Genomic DNA, 21,806 nt, shown 5'->3' on the forward strand with positions numbered 1-21,806 from the left:
AGATGCACCAACACAGACAGGTGCTGCATGAATAATTAAAGGTCGGTACATTAGCACTTGTGTGGAGGTATGTGTTTGAGCCGACGTCATTGAACAGGCTAAAAGCACCGCAAAACCCCTCCATCCACATTAAAAAGCTTAATGCTTTGCACTACAGACGGAAATGATGTACAAGTTAGAAAGAGGAGACCAACCTCACCATCCTCCTCCTCTGAATGTAACCAAAACAGAGAGGTCTGAAAGTAGAGGAGCATCCATGGGATAGACACTGCTTGGAGCAGTGTTCGTCCTCTGTTTTGCTGTGTGGTCCTATCTCTTGTGGTTGAGCTACCCTTGTCTGAACCTGAGCAGGTGAGCTAGGTTAGTCTGACTCTGTAATGGAGAGTCCAGGGAGCTGGCGGCAGAGCAAGCAAAAAGGTCTGCTCAAGCAAGCAGGCTTTAGGACAACAGATCTTCATTCCAACATTAATTACACTTGAGGCAAATTCATTTGGATTTCTGCCCAGTGAGAGATAAGCTTTTACTGCAGACAAGGCAAGAGAGGAGCCAGAGAGGAAGGAGAGATACTCTTGATGCTGCCCTATTTGGCTCTGCAGTGGTTCTTTTATCACAGAAAGTTTTGTGGCCTCTAATGCCACGTGTGTGGAATTCAATCAACCCATACTTACATAACACAAAAGGCTTCTCAAAGTGCAGAACTGTCTGATAGACCAGTGACATTCTAGCAATTATGGACGCAATATAGAATTAAAGTGTTATGGTGAATTTTTATTATCCATTAATTTGTTTGCTATTGATCAAGCAAAAATAACAAACATTTTCTATCTCCACCTTCCAAATGTGGGAATTTGATGATTTTCTTTTACTTGATGGTAAAGTGAATATCTTTGGATCCTGGTCAGACAAAGCAAGCAATTTGAAGATATCACCTTGGGCTTTGGGAAACATTGTATAGACAAAATTATTAATTGGTTAATTATAGAACAATGAACAGACTGATCAATAATAAAAAGAATTGTTATTTGTAGCCTTAGTGGATTGTCATAAATACTTTTTTTAAAGTTAGAAATTAGAAACAACAAACGTTTAAAAAATATACATCACATTTATTTGTACTGACACCAGAGTCCGTACAGAGTTGTCTTTGTCTATCAATGTGTTTGGGCACTACAGGTAATTTACCTGTTTCCTACCTCCATACATCCAACAGTCAACAAACTGTATCACCAAGCATTGCTTAATCACTACCAAAAAACAGAGTTTGACATAGCTGACACACACCACTGTGTTTTTTCTCTAAAGGTAACACAATGTACAAAAAGCAAGTCTGGAAATAGTAAGATTCTTGGTTCCATAAAAAACTTTTTTCTCTTCAATGTGTGAATAAGAAAACAATGCACTTATCTCTACTGAGCTTCTGCTGCATTGCTTGTTAGGCAGCCAAGGGGTAAATTGATGCAGATAAGTAATGAAAAGAAACAGGCCGGCTGATCCCTGTATTACTACCACAGCAGCTTTCGAGGAATTGTTCATGCTCTGTAGAGCCCCAGAGCTGTAGGAGCTGTCTGGAAGTGGTTAGATGCCAGTCAATGAGAGGAACACATGATGTTAATGTAAATGATTAAACAAATCTTTCCACACAATGTACACTACAGTACAACACTACCGCGATATTGGAAAGAACTCTGCAAATAGAATGTCCAGGGCCTCAAAAGAAACAGGGAACATAAAAGGAAGGACTCTGAAGAGCCGCATGTTAACTGGCAGACTCAACCCCCGTTGGCAGGCCTGGGGCCCTTTGGGATGGGTAAGGCCAAAGCAAGCAGGCAGTCAGAGGGAATAAGGGAGCAGAAGACTGGTGGCTCCCTCCATGAAAATGAGGATGGCGCAGTGGCCTCACCAGGAAGCTGAAGGCACCAGAAGAACCAGGAGCAGTGCTGTCCATGTTAGGCTCTGTGGCATGCAGTGCACTGAGCACTGGTTGCTTTTTGCTCGAACACCTAAGAGAAGAAAACAAAGATGCTAAACAAAATCCCTGAACTGCTAAATAACTCCATTGATCTTATAAATGAATTGGCCTCAAGGAGTTTGGAGCTGGAAAGAAAGTTTTTTTGCAAAAGGAAGAAAAAAAAGACAGTGATGGAAAACGAGGAAGAAAACAGCAATTTCACACACAGGACCAGTGCTGTAGCACAAATTCCTGACACTGTACATAGGCATTCTCTATGGGCCCCTCCATGCAATCCATTCTAATATCTTTGTGGCCCCTCCTCACATGTGGGCCCTGTATGCTTAGTCCCCTTTCCCGCCCCAGTCCTACGCCCCTGCACAGGACTACAAACTTTATGTTCGTCCTGTTGCTTAGAAGTTAATTGGCTGTGCAAGAGTAGGAAAGTTTGTGTGGGCGAGGTAATTAAAACAGTATTAGCCAAAGAAAACTTGGCTCGCACAACAGCTGTGGTGACTCAATTAAGGGCAGAACATAAGATTGCTACAAAGAGAAAACAGCCTGTGCATTGAGATTGGATTTCAGAGGTCATGCATTGGAGTGTGTGGCTGAGAGGGGAGGCAACTAACTAGCTTCAAGCTTACCGGAAGAGGTGACCACTCGAACTTGGGAGCTGACTGCTCCCTCTCCCCCTTCGCTGAGGGCACGCACCTCAATGATATAGGTGCCTCCCTCTGGCAGTGACAGCATGGTGGAAGGGTTAATGGTTCTTGTCACCTGGTTGTGGCCTCTGCCCTCCTGTTTGAGTAACACCTGCAGGACATGTGCACATAGCCACTTTAGGTTTACACAGTATAAACAGTTCATACTTAAACACCACATTATACAATAAGTTCCCATTTTCCTTAAACAGTAGTAGAATAGCAAAATGAAAGCAGTTATTTCTGGTGTCCAGAATTCCAGAAGTAAAAGTTCTGCGTATTTTCTGCACAGAGAATGTTAGGTGAGTTGCATTTGGAGCATTTCCTAGGCTTATATGGCTATGAAACGCTCCCATTTTAATCAACAGTGCAAAAGATAAGCAACTTTGTTAGTAAATATCACTTTCTAAGTTACAAGACTGTGTGCATGCAAATGTTAGGAGAGATACCAACTATGATTGCCAAGGGGTATTTCAGTAAAAAATGTCCAATCACTGTGCTTAATTTTGACACGTATGTCAATAACGGTGAGGTGAAGCTAAGGTTTACACTTGGAGAAGCCTTATAATATATTCAGTAAATTGATTCACTTTCGGATTCTGGGTCAATGTTAGGTGCATTCATCAAATTTTGTGTGATATATTTCACTGCAATGATGAAAGGTTCTGAATTTGCTACAGGACTGATTTGCCACTCTCACTGGCTGAAAACCATGGGTATTGTGGTATTTAGAGACTCCTGTTTCTATTTATAGTGGTAAAAAATATTTCTGGACCTAGCAGCTCCTCCCAATTAACAAATCTATACTCTTTGCATGAATGCTTTTATGTGTCTTAATGTTATGAAATTAAGATTGATCATTACCATGTACCCAATGACATCAGATTCATTGTCTTTTGCCTTCACTGGGTCCCAGCTTAAAGACACGTTGTTGCCCTCTTGAATCCACATGAGGTTGGTTGGAGGCTGAGCAGGAGCTAAGGAGAGAACGCAACACTCTTTTAAACAGAATTTCAACCAACTAGGTCAATTACTACACTTTTTACAAGGGGATTTAGAGCGAACTTAACAGGTAGCCTCTATTCCATATATAGTATTACATGATTAGTGTCAGTGCTGTACTCACGGGCTTTTCTGGTCTTGGCTGTGACAGCAGCAGTGGCAGGACCCTGGCCGATGCTGTTGAAGCCTCTAACTGAGATGAGATATAGACTGTTGCCCTCTAGTCCTGTCAAGACCATGGATGTTTCGTTTTTCACAGATCTTTGTTTTTTTCCTGACTCTTCCTGCTCCATGTCTTTCCAGTAGCTGACCTGTTAACAGAAATGAATGACTTTGAAAAAATACTGTTCTCAAACCTCAACTCATGCACAAAGGTACACATAGTTGTGCAAATGTCAGATACTGTATGTAAATGTACAAATGTGCACACACGCAAACAATTTACAAGCACCTCATATCCTCTTGGTCTTCCGGGACCAGGATTGGGCCGTTTCCATGTGACCCTAATTTCCGATGAAGAAATGCTGTAAGCTTTCACATCAGATGGTGCTTCCCTCGGCTCTGTAAAACAAAAGTCAAAATGGTGACAATCATAAAATGCCAAAAACTATTCCCTCTGTACTTTTTAAATCCATGCAACCACAAATATTATCTCACCCCCCTCAGCAGAGCGGATGATGACAACTTTGCTGAACGGCCCATCTCCCTTATTGTTGTACACTCCGACCTTCACTTCAAATGGGGTAAGGGGAGGGAAAGTCTCGTCTCTGTATTTGTACGTCGTAGAGTCTGCTGAAGTCACCATCTTCTCCTTCCAGCCTCTGGTTCCGTTGGCACGAAATGCAACGATATACCCAAAGCCCTCACCATTTTGGAACTCCTCAGATACAGGCTGAAAATATCGGAAAGAAAGAAACGATCAAGAGTGTCTTTCACTCAGATTAAGTGCAAACCTGGCTTACTAGCACTTTAGGTCCGTGCAAGCAAGGCTCTCATTGAACAAAACAGACTTTTTCCTCTATGGTAGTCCCATATAACCAGCTTTCAATTTCCTACCCATTTACTATAACTGTCTGTCAGTGTTAATAAAGATGCAGTCAGTCTTGAGTAATGGAAACAAATCATATCTGGCTCAGTTGTGCCCATTATGTAGCTATTTATCTTTCCACGTCTGACAGGAGGATTTTTGGGACACAGGTTTTGTGTGCTGGCTTCAATGCGTATCTGTGGTTTTCCTGAAGTGGTGAAACTGGGAGCTGTCATCCACAGCTGCTCCGTGCTTAATCAAATCAAATGCCAATTTATTAAGTGAGCTAGAATTTAATTAAAATATGAGCTGCAGGGATTAAATCTTTGGCTAAATTTAATAAATGACAAACACCTGTACACCTGTTTTTGGCAACTGCTCAGGCTGTAATGTGTTGATTTGCATAGGCTTCAAAGTAATATTGTCCCCTGAAGGCATCACCCAAATTAGCCACTCTATCTATTCTACAGAGGGATTGGTGGTGGATGGAGATGTAGTTCACATTTCATTCAACAACGACCAATCACCATGACAATGCCTAATTACAGGGATGATCAGTGGAAATGAATTAGCTTCCATCAAAGTTATTATTGGAGCTGACAATGCTTTTAAAAGAGATGCCAAGGATTATGGGTCTTTAAAAAACAGCATGAACAAATGAGCTAGTTAAGTCTAGAACCACTTGTGGGTTTGGGAATTGAGATAGTTACAGATAAGTGTGGAGCCAGTGTGAGAGGGCTGATACAACTGAGGTAAGACTTGTGGATGAGACTGTGAGGCCTGCTGGGCTCAGTGATGGTGACTGTGGGGGCATCACTAATGGTCCTCCCAATGGCTCCCTGAGAAAATGCAGTCTCTCACCGTCGACTCTAATGAGACGGCTGAATGAAGCTGCAGAGACTGTTTAGTCATTCATCCTGCTTAATAACCCTGCCCACCATGGCCGTCCAGGCTCTGACAACTCTCCACAGATGATTGGAGAGGCAGAACTGCCATGCGCTCACATGCCGCGACTGCCAAAAAGGGCTAACATTCCTGCTCCGTCTCCTTTAATATCCATCTCCATTGATCACTGACGAAGTCCTGATTTATTTCCAAAAGCATTTAGCAGAAACAAGAAGAAATAGGGCAGAGCTAAAATGACTTAAAGTACCAAAGGAGGACACTGCACCTAAGTGGAGCATCTCAGCATTGTCCTGTGATAATGTTGAAAACTGCCAGACTTATTGATGGGTGACCAATTATTGTACCCCACTATGGGGAGAGAGCAAACATCATTCTTTAAGAGGTACTCACTATTGTACACCTTGTGCTTCAGAAGTGAATTGATCTGATTGCAAAAATGTCTGAATATAAAACAAATGAGCAGACTAAATAATGTTCACACTCAGTTTTATGCTGAGGCACTTGAAGAAGAAACAAATTGTTCCAATCATGGAGGTTTACAACTGAAAAGCTGCAGATACACTGATTCTTGAGTCTCATCAAGAGAATCCTTAAGAATTCTGGGTTATGAGAAATTGTTTCACTAAGAAACACTTTTTGTAATTCCTTAAATTCATGCATGGCTTGAAAGGGCTCTTTCTTTCTCTATTAGGGTTTTATGTCTAACCAAGCACCAATCATGGTTTTGTGTAGCGTTAAGTATCCCTTGATTGTTCTTACAACATAGGGTCCTGTATTTATTTCTAAGGAGGTCGTCATTGTGTTATACTAGCTCTTTAATGACAGTCCTGTGTTATAAATAGGAAATGGTCTACTACCAAACACCATCCCATCTGGAATGGACATTATCCCCCATAATGTGCCACTGAGGGGTACTTCTCCTCATGTGAAGGTTATCTTCCCAGTGGCAGTTGGGCTCCCATACTTAATAACTACAAGAATAACTGTCAGTTGCTTTCACATCTGTTCACTGTTCCCTTGTTAATATATCCTTCAACTGATCTCAATTGCAAATTCTCTCCTTTGCTCATAGTGATTCTGTACATGCTGTGCCCTGAACCTGGCTGAGAGCCAAGCTGTCCACTCGGAAACAGTCCACACTAATATCCTCTTTACTTGGTGTGAGATTTATTACATTTTGTACAACCATTGTCAAGATTGAGATTACAAACAGATATTCATAAACATCCCTGGATGTATTGGGAACAACTCTGAGATTCAAGGTTAATCATCATTGTGCCTCTCTGGTGGGACCAAATTTAAAATTCACAACATCTTAATCACTTGCCCGGCTGATGCAGCTCTGTGTAATACACGGCCCAGCTGGCCTTCTTTGAGCTTCGTCAGCAAATTTTGCAATTTTGACCAAGTCGTGCCCTCAAACTCTAAGACCCTGGATGGTTAAACAAATTTTCCAACAGAATAAAGTGGGACCCTGTTTAAAATGCAATGAGCTGTGATCCTGGGGTTGTGCTATTGTTAACGATAAAGCGGGAGTTTTTGCCATGCTTGTAATGACAATCTGCTTGGACTACTTGGACACAAGGTCTTTAAATCTTACAATCAGGAAAGCCAATGACAAACAATGAAAATACAATGCACATGTGCTAGAAATGTATGCCTGTAAACTGCATCCACATATAATCTATAAATCTGTCAATAGTCATTATTTCATATCAATTTGAGGTTTGTCTTGGTAAAATGATCAGCATTTTGTTTTTGTTGTATTCATTTGAATAGGCTCTATTTGTTGTACTAATGCTTGTATTGTATTCTTTGCTGCTGCCATGACTTTATTTCCCTTGGGACCAATATAGTTAAATCTTTATTTCCTACAGGTGCTCCCTTATTACAATAACCACTTCAACCTCTGATCTTGTGGAAAAGCATCCTGACCTAATGGACTGAAGTACTTTACCGTCTGGTTTGTTCCTTCATTGGAACAGTTGAAGTCTTTCTTCCAGGCTCAACCTGCTCAAACCCTCCAATGTGGAATTAAAATTCAGTGAAAGCAAGTCAGAGAAAATCATGTAGAATACAGCAGCAGATGGGTCTCCCATGTCCTCCCTCTCAAATGGAAAAAAAGATCACTTTGCCCTAATGATGGGCGCTCACCTGAGCCCCTTCACTACACACAAGACCCTCTCTCCTCGTAAAGGTAGCCGAGAAGTCTACAACTTCCACCTTTGTGTTATCCTACTGGATATAATGTGCATCTCTCTCTCCTTTTCTATCAGGAGGGTCCCAGCTTTCTGGCAGTTCAGTGCATCCACACCTGGGTTATTTTACCTTTGACTCTACAGCTGTGGTGCTGACCCACTTGTCTGCTGAAAAGGACTGCTACAGTAGTGACGTTACAGAATTAAACAACTGGATGTGTGCTCCCTTTTTCAGCTGGATGCAGTACCTCCTGATCAAGGAAGTTCATACATGCTTTTCCAACTTTAGAACAATCATTCAGCAACACATTAAGACTCACAAGGGAACTCTGACTGAAGTCAAATTCAATCACAGCACACAGTAACTACTTTAATTAGACTGAAGCTTGTATCTCAAACACCAAGCTGTGCTAAATGCAACATTTCAGAAAGTTGCTAATTTAACATTCCCTTTGGAACTTGACTTCCTTGACCCTTAGTTAATATACAGTTTATGGACTATTATTTATGGAGTCTCTGTCCATACCAACATTTTAGTTTATTGTTGGTTGGATGCTGGTGAGAAGAAATCAGATTTTAGCGCTGAGATAAATTAGATAAAACTGCAAAAATATAAACAAGAAAAATCACAGAACATCTGTCAATGTTTATTTGGAAATTTGATGCAAATAATTTGTCAGCCAAAAACTACAATTTTGATTTATTAATTTGTTTTTCATTATAATCTAAAAAAATAAGTTATGATAAATGCTGTCAATAACATTTCTGCTGAAATTTAAGCTTCAACTCTTCTTCTACCCAGTCAAGATAAGGGTGCACTATAGGATTTTCCCTCAGCCACACTGAGTGTTTAGAAAAGGAAATGTAAAAGATTTTTATCAACAGGGTTAAAGTTGTCTGAGCTCAGGTGATGTCGACCTCCTATGCGCAACTCCTCCAAATCGTGCAATACATCTGTCTTTCTTTCATTTTAAGAACTTTCTCCAGACTCTTCTCATCACTTTCTCACTTGAGCTGCTGAAACTTTCCTCTGTTTTAATTAGATCCCACTTTGATGGTTCTGGGAATATGACAGCAAGCAAACGCAGGTCCCCAGCACAAACTGAGCGACACTGTAGCTACTCATGATATCGCACCTCAAGTGAATGCAACTGTCTGTAAACTAATGCAATCATCTGTATATCTTTAAATCATTAGACCGTTTCCTTCAAGCTTAGAAACCACAAGGACTAGCGTCGTCCATCAACCATACTTTATCCCCCTTAATGTCTGACAAGTATTCCCAGGCAACCAAAAGTGAAGGTTTTTAATGAATGTCACATGCAGTAGCAACTTCTACATGATTATTAAGTCACATTCACATGCAGGATTTATTACTTAGTGACAGTTAAATTCCTTAGGGAACAATGGCCAAGCTGTAGTTTCTGTACAGATGTTTAAAGATCGACTTGCATTTGTGATTACAATCACTATCTCAACTTCCTTGTTCAATCTGGCCTGCAGGACTTCAGCATGCCTACTATTATTATTATCATTGTGATATTACAGATGATTGTAAACCTGCTTTAAAGGTCCAGTGTGTAACATTTAGGAGGAGCTATTGGCAGAAATGGAATATAATATTTTTAAGTATGTTTTCATTAGTGTATAATCACCTGAAAAATAAGAATCGTTGTGTTTTCATTGCCTTAGAATAAGCTGTTTTTATCTATAGAGGGAGCGGGACCCCTTCCACGGAGATCGCCATGTTGCACCGCCATGTTTCTACAGTAGGCCAGAACGGACAAACCAAACACTGGCTCTAGATAGGGCTGTTCGCGTTTTTCGCGAGTTTCACGGCCACAGTAGTTTCTCCCTGTACCTTTAAGGGTTGGTGATTTTATTTGCTTTTGTTTCAGATAACAGGGAATGTAAACTACACTGCACAAAGTGATTTTGTTGAGCCCATGATTAACGGACTTAGGTGACTCATGCCTCAAATCTTATACTGGAAACTTTAGTAAACTCTAAAATAACAATTACAATTGGAATTTGAATTCCAGTATAATAAATGCATGCCCTTTGGCAGTTTCTGCCTCAGTTTCTTTAGAACCCAAGAGAATATTCTGTAAAATAAGCATCTTGAATTTAATTTCAAGGACCTTAACGTCTTCTCTCATACAGCGTGTAGATATATATCACTATTATATCCTTGCTGAAGAGTCATGTCGTTCCTAGATACAACAGGAAACTGCAAAGATTATTTTTAAGTGAGAGTAGACTAAACAAAAGCTTCTATTAATTCCTGTTTATTCAACAAAAACCTCAGTTTGCTTAACTGATACACCAGACCCACGGTGACATTTGTGTTTTTGTACATATGTTGTCACGCTTGTGCTATAGAGGGAGTTTGGCAGAGGACCTACCTCCCACGAGATGACCAGTTCATGCCTGCGGCCGTTCCCTCCACTAACATTCGCTGGTGCCACTGACGGGACTGTGTGAAACAGAAAGGTTAACACTGCATCACCGACCCACTACAAACTCACTTGCACATGTTTTGAAAGCTGAAGAGAAGATGAAAATACAGAAAAAATAATTTTCAGATAGTAGTCCATATTCTTTAAGGCCCAAACTTCAATTTATGAGTACATAAAGTTGAGCTGAATTTAGATTTTATGATTAAAAAAAATCGCACTGATCATAACTGAAAATAAAACGCTGTTTTAATGATGTGCTAAAAAAACATTACTGAAGTAAACAAACCTTTAACATCAGAAAACATTAAAATCTCAGTCATTATTTAATGTTTTCGCATGCATTAAAAAATCAAATTTAGAGTGATAGTAGGATCCAGTACTGTGTTTTGAATTTTGCACCCTTTTGTTGACATTTGGATCATAGAATTTAACTTTAAGGATGGATTACCACATCTGTGTGTAGATACAGTAATTAGTCTGTTAATTATACTGAAGAGATAGGACAGATTAAACAAGCCACTTCCAAATGACCACTGACCTTGGTAATTATTGCATTTTATAGATGAGAAATGAGCAGTTAGTGAAGCAGCACGCTTGATCTAGACTGTCTCAGTCAATTTTTGCTCACCATAAATAGTGTACTCTGCTGTGGCTTTGCCTCAGGGCATTAAAGGACTGGCTGCTTTAGTAGAAACATAAAACTTGTTGAAATTTGTGTAAGCAGCTTATTTTCAACTTCTTGCCCAATTAAAATTGAGTATATTAACAGTGGGAATATGACATGGTCATGAAGTGGTGTGTGGGGGCACCAGCTACTGTAAGCTCTCTAGCTACAATAAATCATCAGTTGGAATTTGCACTCAGTATATTATATAATACGTTCCTGGACTCTGGGTGATTGCTTATGTCTGTCAAAATATGGTTTAAATGTAGTGTATATCCAGCATTGAAGGCTTAGAGGATTTACCTGCTTCTTTAGTCCTAACCCCTCTCGATGGTGCACTGGGATCGCCGGTCCCGATCGTATTGCTGGCCACCACCCTGAACTCATATTCCACCCAAGGGTTGAGCTCCACAGCCATGGCTGACTCCATGTCCCCTGTCACTGGGTCTGGGTCTGCAGACAAGAGTGTTGCTTATGTATTTATTTAATCAGGACAAGGACCACATAACAGCTCCTGTACTTTTGTTCAGTCTCCTGAAAACAATGCAGCAGGACAGTTATGTTTAACATACAGACAAGGCAATCAGGGACGTTTTTTATGGCTGAACATTTGAAGGTTCTGTGCTGGCCAAGACAGTCACCTGACCTCAATCAACCAACTGAGCAGGTGTTTCACTGCTTAAGGCCAGACTGAAACAAGCACCGTGAACAGCAGAAGTGAAGATGGCTGGCAGAGCATCATCAGGGAAGATAACAAGTGTCTGCTGATGTCTGTGGGCTGTAGCGTACATCAACTGCAAAGGATTATATGCGATTAAATATGATGACTTTATACAATGACTTCAAGACTGTGTCAACTTGTCTAATTACTTTCTGTTCCCTAAAATTGGGTGATAATTCCTATGTTTACACCTGTGTGTAAAAGCTGCAAGTTGACACTTTAACCTCACAGCCATTGTTTCATTTCAAATCCAGTGTGCTGGAGTACAGAGCCAAAAAACAACTTAGTTCTTATGGAAAGTATTACACCTTCCCTCCATCTTCACTGTGACTTGGCACATCATGTGGTGGCGATACAGAATTTACTAGAAACCTGGTATATGATGTTGTTTTGATGTCTGAAGAACAGCTTACTAGCAGATTTAGAGCACATTTGGAAGTATAACTCATAATTTCATAGATGGAAACTGATTTCAGTCAATTTTCACAGTATCTACGGAAGACTTAGATAGCTACAGAATTACAAATCACATCATAAGAAAGTTTTATGAACGTATTTTGAACGGAATTACAAGCAGGTAACACAACTAATCTAGTTTCTTCAGGGCTGCCATAATCGAGCTTTGTCAATATTGATCCTGCAACAACAAACAAACATTGACTGAAAGCATATCCGTGTCACAAATGAACCAGAGGTCTCTCTGTACTAACTAAGGCAACATTCAGTGAAGCAGTGGAGCTTACATTGTTATCATAATCCAAAGCAGCTCACAATGAGACCACTCTGTCAAGCAAGCTGCTCTTCAAACAGGAGCTGATAACTCTGTTTGCAAGGAGTGGGAGCTAAAAGCCCAATCCCCTTTATGCTAATCTTAACAAGTTCAACACTGACAATACATCACAGACTCCTAATTGTGCTTTATCGAATTAAATGTGGTTGAACAGACATGATGTGAGAGGAGTGTATACAAAGTATGATTTATATATCTGTGGGGATGAATCATTATCACACCTTAAACTCTGCTGTTATTATCACACGGCATATTAAGATGGATTACACACAATGCTTAGCAAGCCTTCATCCTTTAAGTGATAATAATTGATGGTTTTTCGGTCAAGGTACAGAAAAAAAAAAGGCTAATTCATTTTTAAGCAGTGAAAGTGCATTTATACTAAATGAACATAGATATGTCTTATAATTCAAGCCCAAAAGGGTAATTTCCCACTAACCGCTGATATGACACTGAATAAAATTCAAAGCAATGACATTTGATATAGGCTCAAATTACTTCTTGCAAGTTCAACAGCCAAGTTCTAACATAAAACAACAAACAGAACTGCATTTCAACTTCTTAAACAGGCATCTGAGAAAAAACGTCTTAGTCAGAGTTTGGTCCAGAGCAACAGTGTAAGACACTTGATTCATTACTTTCTGGATGAGATTTAAAAGTCTGATTGTGTTAATATATAAAAGTGCCTTGCCACAAGAATTTTTAATTATGTCTCGAAACCAGTAACCTCGCTCTAGATGGGCTGATTCACCATCTTCGAACATGACTTTGGGCACGATTAAGACCTTTGTAAATGGCCCCACATTAACCTCACGTATCTAGATGGTGCAATTTGCTCCTTATTGATTACCTGTTTTGACAGTTTGCCAGCCTAATGAAAATGGGCTGCGGGCCTGTAAATTATAGGTGCTGATAGGACTGTGGTTGTCCAGGCCACGAGTCCAGGACAGAGTGGCAGTGGTATCTGTGATCTCCTCCACAATCACCACTCCAGGGGGTCCAGGAGGACCTGGTGGAAAGAAGGTTAGGAGACACAGTTTAAATTACAGGCTTGATGGCTGAACCACCAATGCTTCAGACATGTCAAGACACAAGGGAAGAACAAAAACAATCTCCGTTGCTGTTTGAATCAATTCTAAGCTGGTCCATATTGTGATGTCTTCGTAATGCATTGTTGCTATTAGATACACTAATGGATGCAACCATGCATGCATTAAGAAGAATGCACAGCTATATGCATATGGCAACAACTTCAAATCTCTGTTGTAATCTTTGCACAAACAAACAACAGACAAGAACACAACATACTAAACTGAACCAGGATCCGGGCCGGCACAGATCTGCTGCCAAGGATTTCATGCTGAATAAGGGACATTGAAGCTTTCTTTTTTGGGGTTTCGGAGGCAGTTTGCCAATTCTGCTGAGCATGACTGTGTGGTAGACCTTCCTGTGTTTTAATACAGCTGAACATATGTTTACCTCAGTCTTCAGAAGTAAATGTAATCTGCAAGTGCAGCAAACGTCTAAGGACTCTAGGGGGAACAGCTGTAAATGAAAAGCTGGCAGCTGGTATGCTCAATGAAAACCAATGTACTGTGTCCCCAAAAAGTGCCCATTAGAAGGTTGCACTGAAAGGTGCATTTGTATTTCAGAACATTAAGATGCATTCTGTGTCACTATAGGAACAGTGGCCTCTTTATAGTGTCCCCGACACCATGGCATAAATGTTAAACGACAACCATTAAATACATCAAATACTATTCTAGAGATGGGTTAATGTCACAATATATTAATATGAATATTTTTGTGGTAAAGACATTAAATGATTTGGCAAAATAACCTAAAATGATTTAAGTAAAAAAAACAAAAAAACAGTATAAAGTTAAGTGTGTTCAGCTGATGTTTTATCAGGAAAATCATGTAATCAAAACATGTAAAACAAAAACTTCAACTCATTTTTCATCACAATTTACTTGGAATCATTCTTTCAAATAATGTAATTTTTGTAAAACAATAACACTATAATCACCTTCACAACACTCCTCTGAAAGTCAATGAAGGCCAAGCCCTACTACAGTATATACAGTCACTCAGCAGAACAAAACTCAATTTAGTTGGGTGACTGGTCATTTCCTGTCATGTCATCTCAAAAGAAAGGGTATGAGAAGTCATAGCCTTAAAACATGTATAAATTTTACTTCAGAAGACTGAGAGACTCAGAGCTGTGCGGACAATAATCGTTAAGTTACATTATCAGCAACAACCCGAAACAGCCACAGAATCTGATTGCTAGACATTTCAGCCAATCTGTTTAACAGCACATATTAAACTTGTTCATGCAGACAGACCGTCTGTCCAGCCATAGTCACAGTGACCATAAAAAATTAGTCAAGATGGTCAAAAGGGGACAATAATGTGGAAATAGTCATTGTTCAACTGTCTCCAACAGGAGCAAACGTCTAATGTAATTAAACAACTTCCAAAAGCTGCTGCACTTGTAACAAATTGGGGGCTGATTTCCTAGATTTGCAGAAAATGTTGACATTATTTTACAATATTGTTAACACCTTTAAATCCACCAAAAACTGGTGATTGTCACAGTGTCCATTTCCACTGGATTAAACTTTCAAAGAATAACTGAGTATGAGAATAACAATGAACTCTGTTTCAGGGTAGTGGTATAGTGTACAAGACGTCACAGTGTACTGGTGCACTGACCGATAACGAGCTCACCTCGCACAAGAAGTTCAGCCTCTGCAAATACAGTGTCAGCACTGGTCTGGGCTCGGCACCCATACTTCCCAGCATGCTTCAACAAAATGCTCCTAATCATCAGATCCACTGTTGAAGACTGCTGCAATTGGGAAAGAAAGGAATAAAAAAACATTAGGTATTAAGCAAGCCTAAATGTACTTGACACGAAAAAGTGTGATTCCTTTACATCGTGTAGAGGCTCATGTGGCTTGAGAGATTCCTGTTTAATTCAGGTGCTTGCATACTGCTACATTGTTGAAATGAGAAATGCCTAAGGCAAGACTGGGAATAATTCAAGGTCTACAGGCAGCTGTTTAGCACGAAACCTGATTAAAATTACAAACCATGCATCAGCCAGAAATCTGTTGTGCCTGTAAAGGATTGTCACTGCAAATACTTTCTCTCCAGAGCATGGGTAGTAGCAGAGGACACATCAGGACAGATGTGATTTTAACATCCACTGCTGATGGAATAGTGACATAAACAGGACTCCCTACTCACTAGCAAATTTGTTTTTAACTTCATTTTATGGTTTAGTCACTAATGATTTTTTTTGTATTATGCAGAGGGGAAATGTAAGATGTTTCTTTGAAAAAATATAAAACTAAATTAAGCTTGTTGAAACTTTAAGCAAAAAACAAGTATCAAACTGTTTAGTGCCCAAGATAACAGCAGTAATATCTGCATCTTGTTTTAAGTTGAATTTACTTCTTGTGTTTCAAAATGATGCATCTAAATAGGGATACATCAAAAAGGGTAAATTGACCATTTCAATTCAGTTTAATACATAATGATTATGTGTATAAGACATTTAGCATAATAATCTTATCCTGCAGTAACCTTTTCTTTGCCGATGGTTTCTGTGTTTGATTCTCATTAACTGTTTACCAAAGATGACTCATATGAACCAGCTAGTGTACTATATCTATATGCACAATGCAGAATGGAAAGTTCCATTTGCATATATTGTGCTGAACATAATCCCATAGTACACAAAATATGGTTAACCAGGGAAAAAATTACAACTGGTAATAAGGAACAAGTAAAACATGGAGGTCAGAAAGGGTGCAGCAAAAAGAAATAAGGTTAAAAGGTGAAGGTGAAATGGCACCATTAACAATGAAACCTTGATGCTGAAGGGAGGCAAAGGTTAAATGCCTCTTTGTTTGTGCATATTTTGTTTTCGTTGTAAGAATTCATACGATCTTCCACAGAAGATCCTTGATCCTGTATCCCTTGACCTATTCTAGATGAATAAAGTCAAACAGACAGTCAAACAAACAGAAACATTAGAAAGAATGGGTACAATTAGGTTCTTACAATTCCGGAGGGGCCTGCCTATTATGTAGCTGTTGTAAATGGATTTGACAGTAGTACATTTGACATGTCTACAAAAGCAATAAAAAGACTTTTTTTTACCATATTAAAGTTTAAATTTTAGGATAATTTTCTTCTTCCTTATTTTTCTTCCTATTTCTCATTCAAAATCATTGCTGACTTTGTTTCAGCCCTTATTACCTTTCAAAGATAGTATCAGTCAGTCTCTATTTGTGTTTTCATTTTCACAAAAAGGTACAATTTCACAGGTGCAATTCAAAACAATGGACTAGAACTTTGATATACATGATTATATGATTCAATGCAGGCCTTTGATGATACCCGAGGTTGTCTGACCTTTAGCGGAACTGATTCTTTTTGCAGGTATAACAAGTGTTTGATGCAATGAGTAGTACACTTACAATCATTTCATAAAAAGTGCAAATGGAAACAACAAAATCATTTTAACTTTAATAAGTTGATCCACAAGATCAACACATTTGGGCAAGAAGTCAACTAAATGAAAAACAAACAACAGCCAAATGTTTACACTTAACAGATGAACAATTATACAGACAGAGACAGACGGACAGATAGACAGACAGCCGTAAAGACAGAGACAGATAGACAGACAGGTAGATAGATAAATAAATAGATAGGACCATAACCAAAATGATAAATTTACTCTTTTAGTCTTACTTTTGCTCTTACTCTCGCTCTTACTGTTTGGATGTATTCAAAGTGGACACCATCCTGCTGAAAGTTGATTGGTTTCTGGTTGAAGAACCACTGGAAAGCCACATCCAGCGATGTGTCATGTGTCGCCTTGCAGCTCAGCACCACGCTCTCCCCCACAGTCACTTCCACTCTGCTCGGGCTAAGCTCCACACGCATTGCCTCTGGAAGCACAAAGCTGCTACACTGTCACCTCAGGCTAACTCAAAGCTAGCGTCAAGCAGCTGCATTTGACTGTGACATCACTGCCAGAGCAATCATGAGAACCCAACCCTAACTTGGACAAAAACACTCACCTTTGTCAGATAAATATCCTGCTTAGCTCTGATCTAGACTGTAGTAAAGTATACATTGCAGACAGAGGCCTTTACGCTGTTAAAGTGTGTCCTTGTAATATGATTCTTGAATGAGAGAGCCCTTGGTTCACGGTTGAGCAAGCACAATAAATTTCCTGGCACCCGAGCAAAGGTGGGGGGAAAAAATGACATTGGGGACTGTTTACTGGTGGCCGACTTGTGCTAATTTGGCAGAAAATAAAGGCCCCCAGGGCATCACTTACCTTTTACCCACAGCATGGCAGTCATCTCTGCAGAGCCCAACTGATTCTCTGCCCGGCACACATAGTTCCCCTCATCCGCTCGGCTGGAGTTAACAATTCTCAGAGTGTTGTTCCGTAACAGCATAATCCTGTGAGAAAGGACACAAAAATCAATACTGGTATGAGAAAGACAAATTCACGTACGAACTGTTGCACTACATGTTCAGGCATGAGGTTATATGTTTGTGGTTGTGTCGGGTTACAAGAATAGTAATATTCACAAGGGATGAGAATAGAAAAGTTAAAACTGCTCAGATATTCTTGAAATACTCATCCACTAGAGATTCCAGTGGAAAATATAAAATAAAATTGTGTTTACAGCAAGTTATTATCACTGAATTGAAGGACAAAAGGCATCTGACAGTTAGTTGTTTGTGTTAGGAAAAAGCTCAGAGGACTGAGGGATGTGAACTCAAGAACAGTGTTTGTATTTGTTGTGTAACCTTCAACAAGGGAACATGAAAATAAACCCTTTTCAGTAAAGATCAATCGACAATTTAAATGTGATAATGAATTTGATTTGCAGATACCACTAAGTAGCCCTATCTTGACCAGGAGTAAATCACAGATGCTATTAAAGATACAGATTAAAGTAATGGGGGCAAATGTTCAGTAAAAGAAAAAATAAGTGACACCATTATCGAAGTATTGATGTTAAGAACAAAGACACAGTATTCTTCTGGCTTTCAATTTGGGCACGATGATGCACTATATCTGATCTTGTGCCATTGAAAGAATACAATAGGCAGCAATTGCAGTAATTATAGTATAATTTAAAATTCATTAAAGGAAAATTTCAGAACAAAATCTGTGAAGAACACTACACAACATGAAATAAAATAGATGTTATGATTCTTTGTTCCTCTGCATCAATATTTCCATACATAAATAATAAATAAATGGTACATTCATCATGCACTGTGCTCATAAATCCACCTGACAAACCCTAAATATTGCTGCATTCAATGAATCTAAAACAAAAGCTTTCAAACCAAGATGTGCATATCACTGAGCTGTCCTCCTGGGAAACACAAGTGTAATAGAGAGAAAAAACAACACTACGCCTGCATTCATAAGTAGCCCCGTATCCAGCTGAAGGACACTATAATATATAGCAATATGGCATTAACATTTCACTCTGACTTGTAAATAACAGCTTGAAAATTAGGTGCCTGACATCAGATAGTATAGGATGTTGCAACACTGGAAGCAGGTGTGTGAGCAGATGGCTTCAGAGCAGGAACCATGTAAAAGTAGTATTGTGAATTATGTTGAGCCACTGCTCTCCCCTCAGTGTCCAGTGCAAATCATTTCATCCCAAATCAAACAATTGAAATGATGGGGTGTGTGTCTGTGTGTGTGTGAGGTATTCTCGTCTTAATTTAATTCATATTGTTTGGCATTTATATTTACAACACTAAGGTCTTTCATCATGGGCAAGGTGATTGAAATTGGCAAAGAGAAACTCATGAAGGCATGACAAAATCTTGCCACACAGACAATTCAGAAGCAATCTGCAGCCAGGAGACATTTTTTCACATTAGGGAGGAAATTCACATCCGACAAGGACACTGAGGCAGAAAGGACAGGTTAGGGACTGTTGGGTATACAGAATATGCAAATCAATTCAACCTTAGGAAATTTAAAGGAAATATTAGAAAATCACAGTAAACCTATAGCATTTGAAAATGTATATTTCTAATCTGAAGCAAAGTTCCTGAGGGGGAATCACATAGACTGCTACAGAATACTCACTATTTAACATATGAAATCAGTAACCAATAATACTTTATTAAACATTTCACAATTTTCAAAAAAATTGCAAAATTATGTGCTGACTCTTTAACAAAGAGTCTGTGGGTTTCAATTGAGTCTGCCACGTACTTTCAAACTAATGGGATTAATACTTTCTATTTAAGAGACAAAAACCCTGAACATTAGCGGAAATCCATGTTAATTACAAACCTTCATTAAGTCAGCACAGCTGTCAATGCCAGATAAACGTGAAGCTGTTTTCGATTCCTCTCCTGTTCTTCCAAGAATAGAACGTCTCTCCATCCCTAAACTCTTTACTTTACTATAGGTATCGGCAGAAAATCCTTGCAGGAGTCACCCTGGCCAAGACCTGAAAATGCACAGCTCCTCTTGTTTGTTTCAGCTTTTTCCAGATTGAAATCACCCTTTCACAAGGTTGATCTCCAGTTGAGCAGTGACCCCCTAAACACACTTTGTTATCCAGTTCAGTTACAGTACTGTTAATTTGCAACAAGCATCTTATTAGAGTGTCAACCTCTAATTGGATTTGTGTTTTATAAAAGCACTATGTATAACATCTTATGTTACTGAATATGATATATCTTATGATACTGAATGGAGACATTCTGATTTGAGATTATGATAATGCCAGCACTTAATAGTGAATGATAAATTACTCTCAGGGGAGAGATTAACTAACTAACTAACTAACTAACTAGCTTTGCCAATATTTTTTTTTGGAACAATTGTCTGCTCTCTTAAGACACATCTTTATTGGAAGTCAGATAAAAACAAGATCAAGGTGTTCGGACAGGTATGAATCTGTACACCAACACTACGGTGTACGCCAACACCACTGAAAAATAGATTTGCAAGGGTTTGACAAATACCTCAAAGGCTTTATCAGATCCAGACAAGTCAGGGTCATTAATCACCATTTTAGGGCAACACACTCACTAACTTATCCCCATCCATCACTTCTACTGAAGCCAACTCTTTTGTAGAAAATAGACATCCGAAATGACCTCTGAGGACCATTTTTCTTTCAATGGAAAATTTAATATTTTTCAGATTTGCACCAACCTCTGAAATAACCAAGTTAAACTAATTCCTGAATACTCTGTTTCCATCCACCTGTTAAGAGGCATGCAGATCTGTCACTGCCTGTTTGAAGAAGCAACACACTGAGGATCTGATTATCAACTGGCTGCCCTTGCTGCGAGGCTGTTGAACAGAAGAAAGACTGCTGAATCTTGGCTGATAAATAAAGGTCCTGTTCTCTAACTCAAACTTGGGATGCTCAGCGGTGACTGATAATTTCAGTGGTGTCGCTCAGCTTGATTGATGGACCCTCGTCCTGCTCAACCCCCTCTAGGTGCAACAGAGAGATGTTTCTCATAAAAGATGATGCATCAAACTGCATGTGAATTCCAAATGCAATTGTGTGGCCTAAATTGTCAGCATCCCTGAGAAGGAGGTGGGGTTGAGGATGAGTCTCCAGAGCTTTGCCAGAACCTAAGGTGTTTTATTTTAGTAGTGACACTTAATTTGAGTTACAGTAATGAAACTGTGATGTGTTACAACAAGACATGTATATAATTCCTCAAGGGCCTGAGCCAGAATGATAACACTTGCATTTATGCCATGAAACCATGATGAAAAACAATATAAAGACATTGAGAGAGACAAACATTTCATGACTTCATACATACAGTATTTTACAGGGCAATTAACTTTCTTTCATAATATTCTATTCTCTAAACTGTGCACAGGAACAAAATCTGATACTATCAATAAAACAGAGCTCCAGTAAATATACCTCTCTCTGCAAAGAAACTGTACATGATCTATCCCAATGATAACAGCAAAAAGTAATTCCTTCTAAAAGTCTGAAAAGTGTTTCATTCCAGACACTGAAACAGGCCCTCCAACATAGTGCTATTTCGGATGCACAGTAAAGAGCTCAAGGCAGATCATTACTTCAGTGATATTTCACGGCAATTATTTTGTTGAGTTTTATGCATTTCTCTTACTTTTCAATACCACATATTGTACCTGTACAGAGGTTTGGATGTTATGACAATATAATGTGCAATCAAATCAAAGATTTGTCAAAAAGCAGAAATTTGCTATACCATTTCTTCTGAGGTATCTATCTATCTCTGGTTACATTAGGCCATTGCAGACAATGTTGCAAATCAATGACCAGGAAAGCTTTATGGCAACAATGT

The 21,806-nt window shown here is 39.2% G+C and overlaps 1 protein-coding gene across 9 annotated transcripts in view; it reads right to left on the bottom strand.

The window, feature by feature from the left end:
• Positions 1–1,085: 1,085 nt before the first annotated feature.
• The window catches only part of cntn5 (contactin 5), a 95,445-nt gene continuing 74,724 nt past the window's right edge, over positions 1,086–21,806 (bottom strand). For 7 of the 9 annotated variants that reach the window (XM_044203142.1, XM_044203141.1, XM_044203143.1 and 4 more), the window contains 12 exons: positions 17,782–17,909; positions 17,187–17,386; positions 15,150–15,270; positions 13,267–13,425; positions 11,209–11,358; positions 10,188–10,258; positions 4,309–4,543; positions 4,103–4,212; positions 3,776–3,962; positions 3,514–3,626; positions 2,593–2,761; positions 1,086–2,000 (listed from right to left, as the gene is read on the bottom strand). In XM_044203142.1, the coding sequence (XP_044059077.1) occupies positions 1,897–2,000; positions 2,593–2,761; positions 3,514–3,626; positions 3,776–3,962; positions 4,103–4,212; positions 4,309–4,543; positions 10,188–10,258; positions 11,209–11,358; positions 13,267–13,425; positions 15,150–15,270; positions 17,187–17,386; positions 17,782–17,909 (1,747 nt within the window). In that variant the 3' untranslated portion in view covers positions 1,086–1,896. The remainder of the gene's footprint in view (positions 2,001–2,592; positions 2,762–3,513; positions 3,627–3,775; positions 3,963–4,102; positions 4,213–4,308; positions 4,544–10,187; positions 10,259–11,208; positions 11,359–13,266; positions 13,426–15,149; positions 15,271–17,186; positions 17,387–17,781; positions 17,910–21,806) is intronic. The other 2 variants (XM_044203145.1, XM_044203144.1) reach the window with 2 other exon arrangements.

The sequence above is a fragment of the Siniperca chuatsi genome, linkage group LG7 (genome assembly GCF_020085105.1).
Source record: "Siniperca chuatsi isolate FFG_IHB_CAS linkage group LG7, ASM2008510v1, whole genome shotgun sequence".
Taxonomy (NCBI): domain Eukaryota; kingdom Metazoa; phylum Chordata; class Actinopteri; order Centrarchiformes; family Sinipercidae; genus Siniperca; species Siniperca chuatsi.